Source organism: Geotrypetes seraphini, chromosome 11, assembly GCF_902459505.1.
Source record: "Geotrypetes seraphini chromosome 11, aGeoSer1.1, whole genome shotgun sequence".
Classification (NCBI taxonomy): Eukaryota; Metazoa; Chordata; class Amphibia; order Gymnophiona; family Dermophiidae; genus Geotrypetes; species Geotrypetes seraphini.
Window position 1 is genome coordinate 34,748,521 of NC_047094.1, and position 22,623 is coordinate 34,771,143.

General features: G+C 41.9%; 1 protein-coding gene across 2 annotated transcripts in view; it reads right to left on the minus strand.

Moving 5' to 3' along the window:
* PARN (poly(A)-specific ribonuclease) overlaps positions 1 to 22,623 on the minus strand; it is a 220,466-nt gene that overhangs the window by 30,484 nt on the left and 167,359 nt on the right. For both annotated transcript variants that reach the window (XM_033963574.1, XM_033963575.1), the window contains exon 22: positions 18,989 to 19,178. In XM_033963574.1, the coding sequence (XP_033819465.1) occupies positions 18,989 to 19,178 (190 nt within the window). The remainder of the gene's footprint in view (positions 1 to 18,988; positions 19,179 to 22,623) is intronic.

The following is a 22,623-nucleotide window of genomic DNA, read 5'->3' on the forward strand; positions in this document are numbered from 1 at the left end:
ATAAAATATTGGTGAAAGGAACCACACTTGATCAAATCAAACGTGTTTGATTAGCATTAACATTAGACTATGAAGCTACTCAACAGGATGTGGTGATCTCAGACAGCTGACTGAGCTCCTCAGGCTGTATACTGCTGTCATGCTACCTGTCAGTAGATTATCAGAAGTCAATACAGCAGGTACTTTTAAAGTAAAAGTGTAAAGTCAAGGTTTACTCATTCCCCCGTTCATCAGAAGGAGTATAAGATACTACAAATCTTCATAAAATCAATTTGATACCATGGGCCCATTAGATTCTATAGCCCAGTGGCCAGGAAACTTTTCTTTTTAATAAGAACATAAGAACATAATAGCCTTACTGGGTCAGATCAATGGTCCATCAAGCCCAGCAGCCCGTTCTCACAGTGGCCAATACTAGTCACTAGTACCTTGCCAAAGCCCAAGGAGTAGCAACATTCCATGCTACTGATCCAGGCAAGCAGTGGCTTCCCCCTTTTGTCTTTCTCAATAAGACTATGGACTTTTCCTCCAGGAACTTGTCCAAACCTTTCTTAAAACCAGCTACGCTATCCGTTCTTACCACAACCTCTGGCATGCGTTCCAGAGCTTAACTGAGTGAAAAAATATTTCTTCCTATTGGTTTTAAAAGTACCATATTTTTCGCTCCACAGGACGCACTTTTTTCCCCCCCAAAAAAGTGGGTGGAAATAAGGGTGCATCTTATGGAGTGAATACCACAAAACACCCCCCCCCGCCCCGGTACCTTTTTGTATTCCCTTCAGTGTTCTCCCTAGCGTCCTTCAGCTGGGCGTTTCGCCCGGCCAATTCAAGTGAGCGCCCAGCTATGAATTCTAGACAGACAGTCCGAACCAGCAAATGTCAAACAGTAAAACCACAACTATCTCCCAAAATTCAGTCAACAGGACAGCGCGGCCACAGCGGCTCTGACCTCAGGAGCCCACGAATCCCTCTGCCTCATTTGAACGGTCCTTCGCTTGTCCGGCAACACCTCCCCTCCGCCAATCAAATCTGGAAGCATCTCCCAGGCATGTGCGGAGAAAAGAAGTTGGACACTTTGGTGCGGGAGTCAAGAAATCAAAGAGCATCTGTTTCTCAGTGCGGGGTGGTCCCGTGGCATGACTGGTCATGTCTCCGCGCCCGGGGAAGCCTCAAAAAGAAGAATGTGAGCGAGTGGGGTGTTTTGGGAGAGTGTAGACAACACACACGAGCGGCCATGGTTAACCTCACAGGGGAAAGGACGCAGGAACCTGTCTTGTTGGTAACAGTAGAGCGGTGCCGATGATGCCGCTGAAGATCGGGAAGGTGAGTCCTTAGCTGGAGGCTTGGAAGTGCACTTTGGTGGACATTTACTTTCCCTTTCTCCATCCTCCTCCTCCATTGGGATATGCTTGGTGGGACGTTCCCCTTGTAGTTCTCCTACCTCAGCACTGTGTTTTGATGCACCTTCTTGTCTAACATAGAAACATAGAAATAGACGGCAGATAAGGGCCACGGCCCATCTAGTCTGCCCACCCCAATGATCCTCCCCTACCTTTCTCTGTGAATAGATCCCACGTGTCTATCCCATTTGGCCTTCGAATCAGGCACGCTGCTGGCCTCAATAACCTGAAGTGGAAGACTATTCCAGCGATCAACCACTCTTTCAGTGAAAAAGAATTTCCTGGTGTCCCCGTGCAGTTTCCCGGCCCTGATTTTCCACGGATGCCCCCTTGTTGCCGCAGGACCCTTGAAAAATAAGATATCTTCTTCCACCTCGATGCGGCCCGTGAGATACTTGAATGTCTCGATCATGTCACCCCTCTCTCTGCGTTCCTCGAGTGAGTACAGCTGCAACTTATCCAGCCGTTCCTCGTACGGGAGATCCTTGAGTCCCGAGACCATCCGGGTGGCCATTCTCTGGACCGACTCCAGTCTCAGCACATCCTTACGGTAATGCAGCCTCCAGAATTGCACACAGTATTCCAGGTGGGGCCTCACCTCTAGTTTGTCTCTTGACTAGAGAGCAAATACTTTTGAGCAAGGACTCTCTTTCTTCTATTGATTGAAAAGGTACGGGGTAAGAGGGGGGGAAGGGGCTGGCTGGCTGCCCGCCCTGTCCCTGCCTGATTGCCACTAGGCTTGGCTGCCCTGATTGCCCTGCCCCTGCCTGCTTGCCACTAGGCTTGGCTACCCTGTGCCCTGCCCCTACCTGCCAGCCAGCCACTAGGCCTGCCTGCCCTGTCCCTGCCTGCTACTAGGCTTGGCTGACCTGTGCCCCGTCACTACTTGCCTGCCAGCCACTAGCCCTGCCTGCCCTGTCCCTACCTGCCTGCCAGCCACTGGGCCTGCCTGCCCTGTGCCCTGTCCCGGCCTACCACTAGAATACCAAAGGGGGGGACAGGGTGCAGAGCTTGGCAAGGAGTGTGGGGTTGGGTGCAGAGCCTGGCAGAATGTTTTTTTTTTTCTTGTTTTCCCCCCTAAATCTAGGGTGCGTCTTATGGAGTGAAAAATATGGTATTTCCCTGTAACTTCATCGAGTGTCCCCTAGACTTTGTAATTTTTGATAGAGTGAAAAATTGATCCACTTGTACCCATTCTACTTCACTCAAGATTTTGTAGACTTCAATCATATCTCTCCTCAGTTGTCTCTTTTCCAAGCTGAAGAGACCTAACCTTTTTAGTCTTTCCTCATACAAGCAGGAAGTTCCATCCCCTTTATCATCTCAGTTGCTCTTGTTTGAACCTTTTCTAGTGCCTTCTATATCTTTCTTGAGATAAGGAGACCAGAATTGAACACAATACTCAAGGTGAGGTCACACCATGGAGCAATACAGGGGTATTATGACATTCTTAAGTCTTGTTAACCAACCCTTTTTTAATCATTCCTAGCACCCCATTTGCTTTTTTTGGCCACCGCCACACATTGGGCGGAAGTTTCTTCGTATTGTCTACAATGACACCTAAATCCTTTTTGGGGGCGTTAACCCCCAAGGTGGATCCTAGCATCCAGTAACTGTGATTTGGGTTATTCTTCTCAATGTGCATTGCTTTGCATTTGTCCACATTAAATTTCATCTACCACTTGGATGCCCAGTCTTCCAATTTCCTAAGATCTGCCTGCAAATTTTCACAATCTGCATGCATTTTAACAACTTTGAATAGTTTAGTGTCATCTGCAAATTTAATCACCTCACTTGTCATTCCAATTTTCAGATCGTTTATAAATAAGTTAAATAGAACCAGCCCAGTACCGATCCCTGCAGCACTCCACTGTTTACTCTCCTCCTTTGAGAAAAATGACAATTCAACCTTACCCTCGGTTTTCTATCCGATAACCAATTCCTAATCCATAATGGTACTTGCCTTATCAAGCAACAAAATATTGCAGTATTCCTGATTATTATTACAATATTCTTGATTATTATTGCAATCATGCAGAACTGTCCCCAAGTTGGTTCTACTAGAACCTTCATTCTTCGTGTTGTTGCCTAGCAGAGTTTTGTTTTATTATATCATGCCTCAAATCTGGTAGATCTTGGAACATAACCAGGGGTGGACCTGAGATAGGAGATCACCTTGGAAAACCAAATGCTGTGGGCTGCTGAAATCAATGGCTAACCACTGCACTGCACAAAAGGGTCTGATTGCTAAAGCTCATGCAAATAAAGATGTGTACAACACTACCAGTGTTGATTTTCAGCCAAGTCATTGACCTGGAACCCTTGTGAATTTTTTTCCTTTTCCTCATTGGGCTGCTCTAGAAGGCTGTACCACTGTTCTATTAACTGCTACAAAACTTCACTTGTAGAAATTCAGATAAAAATTGTACAAACTATATGATTAATTCCTGATCACAAAAAGTCAACCAGCAGAAAGAAAACGATCCCAAGTTACAGAAGCTTACATGTCAAAAGCCTTTTGGTCTATGTAGTGCCTTTATAGAATCTTTCCCTCTTAGAGAGGATGGGGCCACAGGGAATACTGTAAGACAACAGCTGTTTCATGCTCCTGCCACTAGTTAATTTACATCCTGCCAGCAGGAGTATGAAACTTGAGTAAGATTTTAAGTATGAAACTTGCCTTAAGATTTTAAGGCAATCTGTAATGGAGAAAACTAAGTTAGTCAATTCTGCCTTAGAACCGAATCGGAACTGTGAAAAAAACATAGCCAGCAGATATAGGTGGTGATACAAAGTAGTTTTAAGCAAATTCACAAAGAAGTAGAACTTATCCCATCAGATCAAAATAACCTCACACTTGGTCACGTTTTCAGGATAGCCATAATACAAAAGAATAACAGCTGCACACAATGGAGGCAGTGCATGCAAGTGTCTCATTCAAATTAACTATGGACATCCTAAAAACCCCAATGACTCGGTATGTCTTAAGGAATGGGTTGAAAACCACTACTTTTAAAATATGCAGACTTTCACATCTGCCTTCTAAACAACCGAATGTAAGAATGAAGCCTTGGCATTGTCTCCAAGGCTGTTCTGGTAAATATAGCTCTAGAATCTGCTTAGTTTATGCAGGGATTGCTCAACCTATGGACCAGATGAGGCCCTGGTCCAGGACGCCAATGATAAAGGATGCCAAAATTCTCCTTTATCATCAGTGCCTCACCTGGTTCAGCAGGAAATGGAGACTTGAAAGAGAGGGGGAGATTCTTATGTTCTTATAATACTTAATCACAGGAGGGATACCAGATTGAAGGGGGGTGCAATGTGAAGTTTGGCTCAGATCTCTTGAATCAGTCAGCCCTGCATTTATGATCTTCATCAAAAATAATACTGCTGCACAGCAAAAAGCAGAAGAATTTAGGAAAGACATCAGAATTCTAAGTTCACAGGGTAATGACACTTCACCCTGCAGCTTCTGCCCTTAAGGAGTCTACCCAAACTTAGCATGCCTTTAAGTGGCATCCTAGTGTAGGGTGACTAAATAAGCTCAAATTTGCATTTCATCTTTTCTTATTAAAAATGGATAGTTAATGGAGACCATTTGTAACGCACAAAGCAAACTGTGTGTGTGTTGTGTCATCGACTCAGGTTCAAGTCCTAGCAACTTGATGAGTTAAAGATCCAAAAAGAAGTCAGTCAAGTGCTAGTCTGACGAGGTCCTCCAGGGTCATCCCCAAAGTAGTTGTCAATGTATCCAGCCACCTAGACGCAAGTCATCCTCTTCACCTAATTCCTTCAATCTTCCCAAACATGTCATCCTTCTCCAGTGATCTTTCTCTTCTAACAGTGTGACCAAAATAAGATAGTCATTAAACTTCATCATGTGGGTTTCGAGTGATATATCCAGTCTGATCTCTTCCTAAAATTTGTTAGTTTTCTTGGTCCACAGCACACATAGAAACGTTCTCCAGCAGCAAAGTTCAAATGAGTCAATCCTCTTTCTGTCTTGTTGCCATAGTGTCCAGCTTTCACATCTGCAATTGACCACTGAGAAAATGAGTGCATGGACCAGTCTGATTTTCGTTTTAACTGTTATTTACTTACCTTTAAATACCTTATTAAGAGCTTTCTTTATAGAGCGACCAATTGCTATTCTGTGGAATATTCCTTTACTGCTCGTTGCTTAAATAAGGTCCAACAAGTCCAGTAGCCCGTTCTCACGGTGGTCAATCCAGGTCACTAGTATCTGGCCAAAACCCCAAAAGTAGCAACATTCCATGTCTTTCTCAATAACAGACTATGGACTTTCCTCCAGGAAATTGTCCAAACCCTTCTTAAAACCAGCTACGTTATCCGCTCTTACCACAACTTCTGGCAAAGCAGGAATATACCTTTTTGGTAATATTTAGTTTGAATAATATTTATACTGCTGCTTACGGTTATTACTGTAACTCATTTGACAGGTTTAAGACTGATTCTGATACCCGAAGTCTGGTAATTGTATTTTGCTCCTTGGCCAGTAAGATTCTGGCAATTGATTTGGATCATCTGACATTCACTTTACTTCTCACTGACATTTGGATGCCACATCATATCTTTTATTTCTCAAATCATTTATCAACGCTTGATGCATTAAGCTCTAATCCTCTTTAACTCACCACTTCAGTATTTAATCTTCACTCTGTTCATCTCTAATAACAATGTTCATTAATATTATGATTTTATCAATTTTTACTTCTCATACCTTCTCTAAGAGTCATTTGTTCTAAATATTTTTATTAGTAGTTATGTTTTTATGAAATTATGTATATGTGATTTATGTGAGTGTATATTTATAGATACATACCTATACAAAAATCACATATAAATACTCTCTCAGACCCCTGATACAGGCATTGTATGCCAAAACACAGCTTGTGTTGGTTCCATAAAGACAAGTCCCTGTTCACCGAAGCCCTTTGTGCTTTTTTTGCTGTAAAGTACATAAGCAAACCAGGTTTAAACTTTGCTGTTTAATCATTACTCTGGTCTACTTTTGCTGACCTTTATCCCTAACTTTTCTTTGCTTTACTGAGGTTTATATATTTAAGCAATTTTTCCAATTAATATGAACAAATCATTACCACAGACCTTACAATATAGCAACAGGCTTACTTCAGAAGTAGCCTAACGGTTAGTGCTGTGGTCTGAGAACCAGAGACACCGGGTTCAAGACCCATTCCAGCTCCTTCTAACCCTGGGCAAGTCACAACTTTGACTGTAACCACAGAAAGGTGATATATCAAATTCTATCCTAATTCCCCTTTCCTTTATCTTCCTTGTACCATCTCCCCAGCTTAACCAGTGATTAAAACAGATTGTTGTATTAATTTATCTATTTGCAAGATGTGTAACATTACAAAAATATAAGCTCAAACCTTTCAGTAATATGAACATTATCCCCATTATAGCTTTTAAGCACATCCAGGTATTTTATACATAAGAAAAGATTAATGAATTCTTTAACACAGATGCTTGGCAGCAACAAACAGGAAAATTAGATATCGTTCATATATAAGTCTTTGTAAGGCAAAGTGACAATATGGCAGCATTCTGCTCAGCCAATCCCAAACTGGCTATAATAAAATGACAGACTGCTTCAGCATTAACAAAGGAGTTAGACCATGTTACTCCTCTCCTTAATAAAGCTCATTGGTTGCCGGTAGAACATAGAATCACATACAAAATTCTTTTACTAACCTTTAAAACTAGACAAAATAGTCAACCAGAATTTATCAATAACCTTCTTATTACCTATAGTTCTTCTAAGATTCTAAGATCTTCTTTATTAGTGGTCATGAATATAAGTGCTGCTTGATTCACTCATCTTCCACAGCTGCTTCCTTATCTCTAACAATCTACCATGCTGATTTTCTCTAGTGTGACATGGTATCAGGATAAAGATTGATGAAAAATTCATTGATATCCATTCAAAAAAGTTAGTTTTAAAAAAAATTAAAAAAAAATCTTCACAGCAATTACTGATTATGTCTATCATACCTTAACTTGATTTAAATTAAAGCCTCCCTTTCTTTGGGGGAGGGGTTAGTTGGGGGAGTTCTTATTGTGGTGGACTGAGTGCAGAGAAAGCAAGATTGTATTGGGAGGATTGTACCATTTGCCTACTTGTTCTTTAGCATTTGAAATACAGAACATACTGTTAATATAAAAACAGATTTAGCAACACTACTTGTCCCATTTAAACGTAGCGATTTCATGCTTCAATAATTCCCTTTGATTACAGATTGTTATAATGGACAGCCCCTTAAAAACCAAGGCTGTATTTTCAGGAAAGGCTAAATAGATGCACATGAATTTGTTTTATGCACTTTGCCAGACACCAATCGTTATCATTTCTAAATACACCAATCAAATCCAGTGTGCATAAAGCAATTTGATCTTGTAGCCTGAATACTTTGGTAGCCCTATCCCTTAAAAAAATGGGAAATAGAAAACAGTGAAGTACACTAAAATGATCACAAAACAAATACTGAATTGATCTTGCATATAAAGAATTACAGCAGCATGTCATAATTACTGTTGCTAGTGGATGCTTCTTAAATCTGACCATGTACTGTAGATATAAATAACTGGAATGCTGCCCAGTTCTGCCCACGAAGACAGTTATCCTGAAATTTGCTGACTATGTAAAAGGAGCCGCTTTTCTCCATGGCAAAATATGTCAGCTCGATTCCAAAAGCAGAATTAGGAATGAGAAACCTCTGAAAGTATTTGAAGATGCTCTTCTGTTGCCGTCTAACTAGCGTTTGGTGTCACCACAAAGCCGAGTGCATTTTCAGAAAAAAACCCTCATTTGCAGTTACTAATTCTATGATGACATCTTTCCACATATTCCATAAACATTTTACATACAGTACATATCCATTTTAATCTTCTATGTTTCACCGATTCTATCCAAAAGGCTAATACCAAAAGGTAGAATCTACTATCATGTCATCCTCACCGCACCACTCATGTCTCTTCTCCTTCCTGATAATGCCCCACCCATATTTATCCCAAAATGGTGGTGCCTTACCATTCTTTTAATCTTTCCTTTACCATGTGAATTCAACAGATAGTTTCTATGTAGCTATATTCCTCAAGCTTGCCCAGTATTTCTATTTTCCAATAGCTGTCTTATTCATTTAAGTTTGTTCCTGCACTGGGCAGACTTGCTTCTAGTTTCTTTGGTGGTGGGTCGGAGGGCGGGAACAGCTAAGAATTCCTTTAAGATGTGGCTTCTTCTTTGGTGTTCTTGCAGAGCCATTCTATGCTTTGTACAAGCTTCAACCTCATGAGCAGGCTCCAGTCACATGACACGTGTCATGTTACACATTCATTTCCTACCACATTGCAAGCATTTCTTTAAAACTAGTTAGTGTCAACCATAATGCTATTGATGTTGAATGTGTTTCAATTATAGGAGGTTTTTTCCCCCCTAAGCAACCATGAGGTATATTTGAAAGACAGACAAATGTCCTGTTAACTTTGGTGGATAGAACAAGTTGAAAGGAAATAACTCATAAGCAGAAGGAGTTGGCACATACTCGGCAAAGCCTTCTAGGCTCCCTTACTGTCTTTCAGCATCCTCTATCACTAATTGAGATGACATTTATCCATGCCAAGCACCATGCAAACCACCCTCCATATACCTAAAAACCCCTCCCCCACATGCTTTCTCCCATGCTCTTCATCACTAATTCAATATTCCTCCTTTGGGGGCAATGCTTAGGCATAGTTATGGATGGACCTGGAAGGACTTACCTCAGGTCCATCCAGTCTCAGTCTGATCACCAATCAGGTTCTTAGGCATCACTTACAGCTTCAGCAACATGCAACAGAAATGCTTCTTGGGAGCCCATTACAGCTCCAGTTTTTTGTTTTCCCTACCTAACACTCCAGCAAGTAATCAGCAACCCTCCTGTCCTACCTGCCTCCTTAGCTGCTGCTCAGGAATTGGGAAGCCTACTGCTACTATTTATTATTTCTATAGCACTGAAAAGCGTACACAGCGCTATACATTTTAACATACAATAGACAGTCCCTGTACAGAAGAACTTACAATCTAATTGACAGGACATTTCAGGGTTGGGGAGGTTATAGTGGGTATAGGTATCTGACAGCAGTGAGTGGGGTTTAAGAGTTGAAAGCAGTTTCAAAAAGTGAGCCTTTAGCTTGGATTTGAACACTTCCAGGGATGGCCTCCACTCTGCTCCCTGTGGTTGCTCTGCTCTTACTGATGCCTGTCCCCATGTACCAGTCTGGCAAGGCTCAAGTTTCCAGTGCCAATGATTCCCCAGAACCCAGAGCAACAGAGTTGGTAGAACCAGTGCTAACTTTAAATTAGCAGTTCTGCTTCTGTCCTGTGCTGATGGGGGAAATTCAGGCACTTATCCTCAGACTGATTTTAGGAATCAGCAGCATTGATATTCAAGCCTACTCCCCTGTGGCTAATATGCACTGCTAGAAGCCAGCTTGAGTCTCCTCTCCAGCTCTGCATCATGTGCATATTTATCAGGGTCTCATTCATGGCAGTAGACTTCTGCAAGAAACCTTTTTGCAATGATAGGAAGAAGTGCAAAAGTGGCATTGTGAGACTCAAAGGTGAAGGGGAGAAATATGTAGAAGCTGAAAAAAAAGGCTGAATTACTTAACAAATATTTCTGTTCTGTGTTCACAGCTGAAGCACCAGGAGCGGGACCAACTACTTGCACCTATATTAGCTTTCGAACTACCCAGATGTGAAGTCTGGTGAAGCCACTGGCTGATATAAATATCCTAGATCAGTGGTTCCCAACCCTGTCCTGGAGGACCACCAGGCCAATCAGGTTTTCAGGCTAGCCCTAATGAATATGCATGGAGCAGATTTGCGTGCCGGTCACCTCCATTATATGCAAATCTCTCTCATGCATATTCATTAGGGCTAGCCTGAAAACCCGATTGGCCTGGTGGTCCTCCAGGATAGGGCTGGGAACCACTGTCCTAGATGACAAAGTTTTGTCATTAAGCACTAGGGAGCAAGTAAATTGCACATACAGTAGTTACAATTTAAGCATCTTACTAGGTAAAATGGAGTAGCCATTTTGGTTTATCTGCCATCATCCAATATATTATAGTTGATTCACATGGATGGTGATGTGCTTTAACCCATCACCAGGTAAGAGCCAATGATCCAAACCAGTAATTATTGTCCTGAAGGCTCAACCTCACTGATCTGGTTTTCTGGAATACATTGGAAACTCAGTGAACATTTTCTAATGCAGTACAAAGCTATGAATCACTGACTAGATAACTGGTCTAGGAACCAGAAAGACAAGGTTCAAATTCTGCTTCTCATCACATTAAGTCACTCCCTCACTGCCTCTAGTACCCATTTCAATGATATGCTCTTTGTGGCAGACACCAGTTGCACATATAGTACTACATAAATGCATGTAAAACTAAATTTCACAAACTGAGGAAAAAAAAGAAAAGATGCTACACTAGTAATCCCTACTGGCCTAGATGGTTTGTCAAGTTTAGATTTTATAGTTTCCTGTCCATCCTTCAGGAAGTGGCAAATTTTGGTTTAAACTGGTTCAATCTGAAGGCCAGGGAGGAAAAGAAAATGATTTTCAGCAGTACAGAACATAGCTCATGGGTAGAAAATAGGAATTTACTTACCTGTAGCACTGTGTAGCAGGTGTTCTCTGAGATTAGTAGGACTTGAATCTTCACTCATGGGCAACGTCACTAATACAGCCTGGTTCAGGAAACAATACTCCAGCAATTTTTTCTAAAAACAGTTGAGCTGTCTCTCTGCACATTGCCTTATGTTGTTATGCAGGACCTCTTCAGTATAGTACTAATGGAATAATATTTGGGGAGCTGGGAGGGTTCAAGCTCTGCTATCCCTAAGAACATCAGAATATCTGCTACAGGTAGTTAACCTCTTGTTGACTGAGGACAAGAAGGACTGTGAATCCTCAGAAGGCCTTCAATAGAAAAAAGGAAAAGAATACAGCAAGTGGTATCATAATGGGCGCACACCAATATTTTTAGTGACAATGTTTTGTTTGGTTTTTTTTTTGGGGGGAAGGCACCCTAGATCTAAAAAAGAAGGGCCTGGGTTTGGGGGGGGGGGGGAGATAGGAGTTCACTTCTGAAGGACTATCTAGCTAAATCCATTGTTGCATGGGAATTCTGTTTTAAACAGTAGTATAATGTGAATGTATGGACAGATGTCCATATTGCAGCTCTCTCTTGGAGGCCAAGCACAAGTGGGCTACCAACACAGCAGTAGCTTTGACACTATGAGCCATGACATGTCCCTCAAGAGTCAGTCCAGCTTAGGCATAAGCAAATGCAATGCAGTTTGTCAGCCAACTGGAAAGTGTGTGTTTGCCAATGGCAGCCCCCCATACTATTTGGGTTAAAAGAAACAAAAAGCTGGTGGATCTCTATGGATTTTAGTCTGCTCCAGAAAGAAAGCCAAGGCTCTCTTACAATCCAAAGTATGCAGTGTGTTTTCACATTTATTGGCTAGCAGTTTGGGAAGAAAGGTTGGAAGGCCTCTACCGGTTAAGGTGAAAATCTGACAACTTTAGAAAGGAACGCCTGATGGGTATGTAAAACTACTTAGTAGAACAGTGTTTTAAGAATGAAGTAAGAGAGGTCTATAAAGAGGGTGCCCCACTCCCAAAAGATCTTGGGGCAACTTAATTGTCCAGGGACCACTCGTGGAACTGCAGGACAACTCAACTTGTCTGCCAGGACAATGTTCTTGCCTGTCAGATGCATGGCTCTTAGGCACATCCCATCAGGAACAGCCTATTCACACTTCTGATAATCTCCCAAACACAGGAGGTTCAGACCCAATCTCTCCCTACTTATTTAAGAAATAAGGCCACCTGGTTGTCTGCTTGAAACAGGATTAATCTGTTGGACAAATGATCTCTGAAAACCTTTAGAGTGTTCCATATTACTCTTAGCTCTAGAAGTTTATTTGATAAACTCTTCTGAGCTCCCTCCTCCAACTTGGATGCATATGTTAGAGCTTCTTGAGTCAGAGGAATCTGGAAGGAAATTCCCTTTGCCAAACTGGATTGATTCATCCACCAAAATAAAGGATTCTGTAGAGGTGACATCTATGACATCCTGGAGGTTCACTACAGACCAAATCCACTGTGTGAACAGCTTGCCAAAAATATAGATGTTCCACGGGAGTGCACTATTACAGTCAAAGATCAAAACTTTTGTTACACTGTGTTAGATGGATGGCTCCTCATTAGAGATATTAAATCTTACAAAACAATGTGGTGGAGAAAAAGCCTAAGACTAACATGCAACCATATCTACATAAGAAAAAAAGCTGTCATAAATCATATCATAGTTATAAAAAAAAACTCCATACGCAGACTTTACTAAGTCTCAAAATAAACGACAGCCATCCATGTGCATAAAAATCAAAGACAAAAACAAAACTGAAATAAAAAAACACCAGGACTTATCTGATGCATAAGAGGCTACCTTCCTTTCCTTGATGCCATTCCTCAAATATGTTATCTACTTCTCAAATTCCACCCAAGTGTCCTAGTTTCGCTGAAACCTTGGTTGCCTCAAGCGTTTTCTCACAACTCTGTGCACCAACACTCTTATCAATGGCAGGAAGGGACTATAATGTCATATGGCTTGGCATTCTCAAAATTTGACCTGCTGACACTTATTGACTCTTCTCAATTTCCTCCACAGTAGAAAATCAGGTTGGTTATCTTTTATTGTAGAAGAAAGGCAGTTGCTTGAATTGCAATTAGCAAGGCTTCTATGAATTCCAGATTTGGTGATGGCTTTAGATTGACTTGGTATAATTTATGACCAACTCACTCCAGTACCCAAATGCTTAAATGAACAGATCTTCTAATCTAATCTAGTATTTCTAAGTCACACCATGCCTAAAGTTTCAAGTTCAGGTTCATGGTGACTTATAATATAAGGAATGACAGAATGTATATACAGTGGAACCTTGGTTTACCAGCATAATTTGTTCCAGAAGCATGCTCGTAAACCAAAATACTCGTATATCAAAGCAAATTGCTCCATAGGAAATAATGGAAACTCGCTTGATACGCACTCCCCCCCCCCCCCCCGTTCATGAACCGGCACACCCTGCCCAAACAACTTGAAACTTATGCCCCTTTTGGCACCAGCACACAGCCCACAGGACGTGCCGGTGCTGCTTGAAGAACTTCCTGCCTCTGCCGGGCCTTGAGCATGCATCTGCGCATGCTCAAGGCCTTCTAATTCTCCCTCTCGCCGAGATTCTCAGAGATCTCCGAGAATCTCGGTGAGAGGGAGAATTAGAAGGCCTTGAGTATGCGCAGATGCATGCTCAAGGCCCGGCAGAGGCAGGAAGTTCTTCAAGTGGCACCGGCACATCCTGTGGGCTGCGTGCCGGTGCCAGACGGGGTGTAAGTTTCAAGTTGTTCAGGCGGGGTGTGCCGGTTCGCGAGCGGGCCGGGGGGGGTGCCAGTGCGAGCGAGGGGGAGCGATGCCGGTTCTCGGGGGAGGTGCTCGCAAATCGAGTCAACACTTGGTTTGCAAGACAAGTTTTGCGAGAATGTTTTGCTCGTCTTACAAAACACTCGCAAACTGGGTTACTCGCAAACCGAGGTTTGACTGTACTACATTATAGCAGTTTGAGGAAGGCAGAGTTATGAATGGAGTGATTGAGCATTGGAACAAGCTTCCAGTGCAGGTGATTGAGGCAAGCAGCATCCCAGACTTTAAGAATAAATGGGATACCTATGTGGGTTCCCTACAAGGGTCAAGTCAAGGAATAGGGTTGCTAGGGTATAGACTTGAAGGAGCGGGTCAGTAGAGTGGCTATATGATTAAGGGGGTCAGTAGACTTAAAGGTGTGGGTCAATAGAGTGGGCAGACTTGATGGGCTATAGCCCTTATCTGCCGTCATCTTTCTATGTTTCTAAATTATGTATTTTCCACACTCCTTCCCTTTGCCTACTATTGAGTGGAATTTTTTGGTCTTATCTGTAAGAATCTGCAAACTCTACAACACTAAGCACTATGCTCTTCAAGTACATGCCCAGGAAGAGCAGATAGGATGCTATGTGGGAAAATAGAACAGCATTCTGAAACTCTTGCTTTTCAAAAGATTCCAATATTTGAGCCTCCCTCCCAGTGGGCATTGAAGAACGAGTCTTGGAACTCATGGCTCTTGAGAATGGGTTCAACCAACATAGTATGGTGATGAAGCTACTGCTTCTCAAATACTGAAGCCTTTTGGACTCTATGCATATAACCTTCTTATTATGAGATAAGGGGGTGGGGGTGGGGGGGTCTCACGTTCTCATCTTTACAACTTTCAGGATCCTCCCATCTACCCTATCCCCACTATCTGCTATATTGTCAACCTATCCCTTCCTACTTGACTGTACCCGACACCTTCAAACACGCTGTTATTACGCTGCTCATCAAAAAAAACATTGCTGGGCCCTCCTACCCCTTCAATTATCGCCCCATCTCCCTCTTCCCCTTCTTATCTAAGCTACATCAACTGCTGTTCACCGTCGTTGTTGTAACTTTCTTTCATCTCAAGCTATTCTTGACTTTCGCCTTTCTCCATTCTACGGAAACTGTCCTTGCTAGTTTCCAATGACCTGCTCCTGGATAAATCCAAAGGCCACTACTCCATCCTCAACCTCCTTAATCTATCTGCAGTGTTTGACACTGTAGATCACCACCTACTCATTGATATGTTGTCCTCGCTTGGATTTCAGGGCTCTCTGTTATTTCATGGTGTTTCATGGTTTTCTTTCTACTTTTTCTGTCACACTTTTAGCGTGTAATCTGGAGGATCCTCCTCCGCTGCTATTCTATAAGTCGGCCTATCTCAGGGCTTTTTCCTGGGATCTCTTCTTTTCTCCATTTACACTTCTTCTCTTGGAGCTCTAATCTTCTCCCACAGTTCCCAATATCATCTCTATGCTGACAACTCGCAAATCAACTTTTCTATGCCCAAACCAGGCCCAAGTCTTGGCCTGCCTGTCTGACATTGCTAGATGGATGTCTCACCGCCATCTAAAGTTAAACATGGCCAAGACAGAACTCCTTATCTTTCCTCTTAAACCGCCTTTCCTCCCCCTAGGTTCTCTATTTCAATGAATAACACTCTTATCCTCCTTGTCATGTAAGCTCCCAACCTCGGGGTCATCTTTGATTCAACTCTATCCTTCTCTTTGCATATCCAAAACTTGTTGCTTCTTTCTATACAACATTGCTAAATTCCAATTTACTTTCTGAGCATGCTGCCATGCCCTCATCACCTCTTGCTTGGATTAATGCAACATGCTTCTCACGGGTCTCCCACTAACCCATTTCTCCCCCTTTCAATCTGTTCAGAATTCTGCTGCGTGCTTCATATTCTGCCAGGGTCGTTATGTTTATGTTACCCCTCTCCAAGTTGATTCATTGGCTCCCTGTCCGCTTCCTCATACAGTTCAAACTCCTCTTGCTGACTTACAAGTATACTCACTAAACAGCTCCTCAATATTTCTCCTATCTCCCCCTAAACCTCACTCTGGGAACTCCATTCTTCAGTTAAGTCTCTCGTCTGTACCCTTCTCTATTGCCAACTCCCAACTCTGCCCCTTCTGCCTTGCTGTGCTATATGCCTGGAACAACCTGCCTGATTCAGTATGCCAGGATCCATCTCTGACGGTATTCAAATCCAGGTTCAAAGCCCACTTTTTCAAAGCTGCGTTTAGGTCCTACTGCTTCCAATTTGTAATACAGCATATCTGTTTCTCATTCCCTCTAAAGACACTACCCTCTCTACCTCTTCATCCCTTTGTATTTCCCTTCATGAGCAGCATAATTAGATTGCAAGCTCTTTCGAACAGGGACCGTCTCTTGCATGTTTAATGTACACTGCTGCGTGATCTGGTAGCGCCATAGAAATATAAATAGTAGTTTTAAGAATTTCAAAAAAACATCAACAACGTTGGGTCATTTGAATTTCCTTATATTATCTCTGCTATATTTGCATACTTACCCTGCTAATTTTTTGTTTATCACAAGCTACGAGTATAACATGTGCTACCATACCAGCATAAGACCAATACATGATTGCTGATGATTAAATGTTAATTACCTCATTTTTAAATGCTCTTTGTCCATATAAATTATACTTATGTCTGTGTGTGTTCGATTGTGAGCTGCTCAGAACTGTAAAGGGAGTGGAATATAAATTGTTTAAATAAAAATAAATATGGTTGCATCTAACATGCATATTTCTATCAAGCTCGTCTTACAAGCACACTAAGCTTGCACCTATCTATCTCCAACCCCTTCTGGCAAACTTCATTCATGGGCAAATCACCCTATGCTTCTCTCCTCCATTGTCTGGTTTTCTACCTTGCTGTGCGGTACACTTGACATAGTAACATAGTAGATGACGGCAGATAAAGACCCGAATGGTCCATCCAGTCTGCCCAACCTGATTCAATTTAAATTTTTTAATTTTTTTCTTCTTAGCTATTTCTGGGCAAGAATCCAAAGCTTTACCCTGTACTGTGCTTGGGTTCCAACTGCCGAAATCTCTGTTAAGACTTACTCCAGCCCTTGAGATAGACTTCTTGTACTCGTATATAAGTATGTCATGCTCTCTCTACCCTTATTCAAATCCAGTTTAAAATCCCATTTGAGAAGTTGCTTTTTAAGTCTTAACCCTGGTTTCTTTTGATCATAGCCCCACAGATTTTAACCATTTTCTTAATTACCAATATTTTTTTCCCTTTACATCTGTCTTAAGTTGTAACCTCTACTAAGGACAAACAATGTAATATAATAAAACGCTAAGCCGCGCATGCGCACTCCCACCTGCGTGCATCCGTTTTCCGTGAGATGTAGGGCACCTGAGGTAGGAGTGTGCATGCGCGTGAATCTCTCTCTGGCCGGTCGGCGTCGGCGTCTTCGCTCCTCTCCCCGGCACACCCGAACCCCTGTTCAGCCTCCCATCCGACCCTACCTTCGGCTCCCTTAGTCCCTTGCCGCCGCTCCTCTACTCTTCCCGTGATCCAGACAAACGTCCTTACTCCACCAGGGGCCGCAGCACTCTAAACACGCTGCTTCGCGGCCTGCTACTGCCCTGATTTGCTCTGCCCGACACAGCAGAGCAAATCTGGGAAGTAGCAGGCCACGAAGCAGCGTGTTTAGAGTGCTGCGGCCCCTGCTGGAGTAAGGATGTTTGTTGGGACCGCAGGAAGGGGGCGGCAAGGGACTAAGGGAGGCAGGCAGGGATCCTGAGAGAAGCCGCTGGGCACTTTTACACAAAAAAAAATTCCAGTAAGGGACGATGTGGAGGGGGAGGGAAATACCGCTTCTGCACCACATACCCGCTCTCACAGAACTTTCAGGCCGCTAGGGCTGTCGGCGGAGCCCGCTTCCAAAAAGATTATTTTTCCTGCGCTGGAAGAATGAGCTCTCGCTGGTGTGAAGCCGTGGCCAGCTGAAGGCGCGCAGGGCTGAGGAAGGGAGGGCCCTCCTCCCCTCTCCGTGCAGGAGGAGCCGCCGCACGGCTGCAAGGGACCAGACAATTTAAAAGTAAAATCCACCTTCTTTAAGGATGCTTACAATGCTTGAGATGAGACCTAACCAGCAGAGAATGGCAAACACTTCCTTAGAAGCCATCCTACTGTATTCTCCTTCCCCGCCCCCACTGTTTTAAATTTTAAATCTCGATGTATTTTTCACTTCCTTGTCCCCCCTTCTCCCACTGTTCCAATTAGTACTTTTCAGTTTGTCAACCCCCAATCATTTTAATTATAATTTATTTTATTCAATATTACTTTTTTTGTTTCTTTTAAGCATTGTTTTTTTTTTTTCATTGTAAAAGTATTGTAAACCGTTAGGTATTGTGAGAGAGGGAAAGGGTGTGATGCTGGACAGGGGGAGCAGGAAGAGAGGGGGAAAAAAGGAAGGGAGGCCTGCTGGACAGGGGGAGCAGGAAGAGGTGCTGATGGACAGGGGGAGGTAAAACAAAGGGAGAAGGCCTGCTGCTGGATAAGGGGAGCAGTGAAGGGGTGGTGGTGGACAGCCAAAAGAAAGAAAGACAGAAATACAGAAAGTGGCTAAGGAGACAGAGAGACAAAGAAATAAAGACACACCGTTAATGTAACGGGCTATAAAGCTAGTTTAGTATATATAATTAGTAGTGTTGTTATTATTATTATTAGGATTTTTTTATATACCGCCTATCAAGGTTATCTAAGCAGTTTTACAATCAGGTACTCAAGCATTTTCCCTCTCTGTCCCGGTGGGCTCACAATCTAGCTAACGTACCTGGGGCTATGGAGGACTGAGTGACTTGCCCAGGGTCACAAGGAGCAGCGCGGGGTTTGAACCCACAACCCCAGGGTGCTGAGGCTGTAGCTCCAACCACTGCGCCACACACTCCTCCATAGTGCTATAGAAAACAGCAGTAGCCAGAAAAGAGGGACAACATCACATTACAAACTCCAATTGTGAAAGCAGCTAGTTATAAAAAGACTCACCTGTTAGTAAAGTAATCTAGACTCTGTGGCATAAATGGTACATAGTTAGTTTTTAACCTCTTCCTCTCTATTTCTTTCCAGCTGTTCTCAGACCATTTTCTCTTTGGCTGTTTCAGCTCATGCTTCTTCTCCATGTACTCTGCGTAAGTTTGAATCCTATAACTTTCTGCATACTTGCTGGTATTGACAGCTGTAAAAAAAAAAAAAAGAAGCATTAAGACAGCTTTAGGATAATGTTGTAAGACAAGCTTAAAGAATACAAGAACCAGAACTTTAACAGAAATCATGTTAATATCTAGTAAACCAAATGGAAAATTTGATTATGCCCCAATTATTTTCTTTACCATCGTAACTGCCTCTCCTCTGATGTAAGGGACTGCAGCAGAGCAAACGCACTGCGGAGGCCGATGGCAGCCTTCTAGGATTGCTACAGCACCGGCGATCCTCTGCAGGCTGCCATAATTAGCTTTGAAGGTGAGACCGGGAAGCTGGGAGAGAGATGGTGGACAATGGGATGGAAGGAGGGAAGGAACAGAAAGGGTATTTTTTTACGGGTCAAATCTAATTACACTGCGGGCCAGATTTGACCAAAGGCCTGAGTTTGACATCCCTGCTCTATATTGTGCTGATATTGACAGCCACCTAAAAACCGGCAACTGATAGCATGTCAGTCATTCAACAGCACCATACAGAGAATCGTGCCTCTGGGAAAAATAGGCGCTGGAAATGTAGGCCAATGTTTTCCAGGCCTACATTCACTGTTTACAATTAATCCAGAATACTACTATCAAACTAGTTACAGGCAATCAGAATTAGATCTATGTAATACCCCTTTAAAAATTAGCTGGCTCCCGGTTAATTATAGAATAGCTTATAAAATAATACTATTTACATTCAAAATTCGTCAATTCCACTTGCCATTATTTTTGGATCGCCTTCTAATTCCTTATGCACCTCAAAGAAGTCTACTTTTGTCCCAACAAAATATTTTGATTACACCCTCTGCTTGTCAAATTTTTTATGATACTACTCAAACAATGATCTTCTCTCTAGTTGCCCCAATGCTTTGGAAAGTCCTTCCAGGGCACCTTAGGATTGACACATCTATTGATAAATTCAAACCTTCACTAAAAGCTTTGTTTTTAGATGCTTAAAATTCAATACCCACATTTTAGAAACCTCTCCGAGTACTGACTGAGTTCAGATTTGACAGCAAATGAAAGAATCCCTCCTTACCCCTCCTCTTTTTTATCAATAACTGGAGTTAATACCCTTCTTCCCGCCTCCTTTAATTCCCTATTTTGTCTTTTTTTTCCTCACTCATTTAATTTTAACTTTGAGATATAAGAAAGTTGCAAACTGCTCAGACAACTGATGGGCGGTATACCAAATTTTAAAACTCAGTTGAATAGCTTTATTTTGCAAGCATGCCAGAAAACAGAACCAGCAAAACTTTTCAAATGCCTAATTTAGGGCCACTTATCATGCTGCACTAGAGGTTTATAGCACGAGCCAGCGTGATAAATGTTCCAACACTCAAAGAATTCCTATAAGTGTTAGAGAACTTACCTTGATGGCTTGTGCTAAAAACCTCTTGGGGGGCAGGGGGTTTAGATTATTGTAAAAATCTAAGAATCTCATAGATTAAATGTCTGTATATTGTATGGCAGAAATGATCAAAAAGTATTCAAGTGATCATGAGTTTCCTTTTATAGAATGTAATCATTCCTGACATCTCACACCTCTTGTCATTTTGATAGTATACTACTTTCACAATTGGTGATAGAGCAATTTCTCTTAAGAATTAGAATTTGCCACCCCCCACCCCACCCCCCAAATAACAATATGGTTAGTCTGCCTTCACACAGCTATAATCTACCAATGTTCTTTCAAGTCTCATCAGCTTTTTTACAGCTTTGGCCACCTATGTAACGGATGAATCAGCAAAATGAATTGGCTGTCAGCTGGTACCTTCCATCTAAAAAGAACCGCAGATCAACTGTAATTTCCTTCAAACACTAAAATCACCAATCCTGGTCATCACTGGCTATCCAGATGTTTAGGTAGTATTAAAATGTAATCAGATGCAGGAATTTCAACTGCTGTAATCTAGGGCTCCTTTTACAAAGGTGCGCTAGCGGTTTTCAAGTTTCAAGTTTCAAGTTTACCTTTATTTGATGAATCGCTTATCACAATACCTAAGCGATGTACAATTAAAAACCATCAGAGTGTGGCAATACATTTAGTTAATAAAAATCAATTAAGAGACAGACATACATTTAGTTGACAAAAAATCACTTAAGAAACTGACAAAGATTGACAAACATGAAGGGGTGGGAAGCAAGGGAAGAAGTTACAATTTTGTTATCTGTTAAAGTTTAACATCCAAGGGTAAAAGCACATTGGGTAAAGATGGGTTAAGATGAAAAAGAAGGGTATGGAAACCTAAAAAAGACTATGTTTTATAGGTCAAATGCGTCCTGGAATTTTTAGCGCGCGCTAGCTGCTACCGCCTCCTTTTAAGCAGGCGGTAATTTTTCACCTAGTGCGCGCTAAAAACACTAGCACACCTTAGTAAAAGGAGCCCCTATGCCCTCACAGAAATCATTTTAAAATTAATAATTCTATACCGATTATTTTTGAGAAATATGTTGTATTTTTGCTATTTGTATTCTGTAATTCGCCGATTCTCCAGTTCTCTTCAGTGTAAACCGCCTAGAAGTCGTAAGATTGTGGCGGAATAGAAAAATAAAGTTAGTAGTAGTAGTAGTATTCCCTCTGTTCTCAACATTAGTTTAGTCTCAAATAAAAATATCCACTGTTGCAAGCTCAATATTTATACCAAATTGACTTTCAAAATAAAACATTGGTATTATTTCATTATAGTTTAGTAAAAGGACGAGATTCTATAGCAAATATTGTTAGGTACATCATTTAAACAGATCAATTCTATTTCAGGTACAAGAACTCCAGCATTACAGATGCAGTGAATGTGCAAATACGAATTTCTCTGTGGGCTCATTTGTTCCATCTATTTTCCACTGAACACTCTTTAATAGGTCGAACAATCAAAATCCTCATAGACCACCACAAATCTGCACTACTAATTTCACTAGATTTTTCAGCTACTTTTGATACAATTGATCACTCTCTACTACCTCAAAGACTCCAATCAATTGGTGTCACCAATCAGGTTCTCAAATGATTAAGATCCTACTTCGAAGACCATCTTTTAGGGTAAATAGCAATAACACCAAGTCTGAGTGCTGCACCACTAATTATGGAATTCCCCAAGGTTCCATTTTGTCCACTCTCCTATTCAATATTTTCCTGGCCCCACTACTCACACTAGGTCAATTAATAAGCTTCATGCCTTTTGCATATGCTGACAACATCCAGCTACTCCACCCCCCTAGATACAAGTGACCCAACTGAAATCATTAACATTAATCGTAAAATGGAAAAGATAAGTCAATAGCTTCAAGAAAACATGTTGGCACTAAACATCACAAAATCCTCAACAATGTTATTCCTATGCAAGGAGGGAATTCTATTACAGTCCCCAATCTGCCTTAATTCTACACTGTTTCACATAAAATCTTCTTTGAAGCTCTTTGGTGTCATCTTGGCTAGCA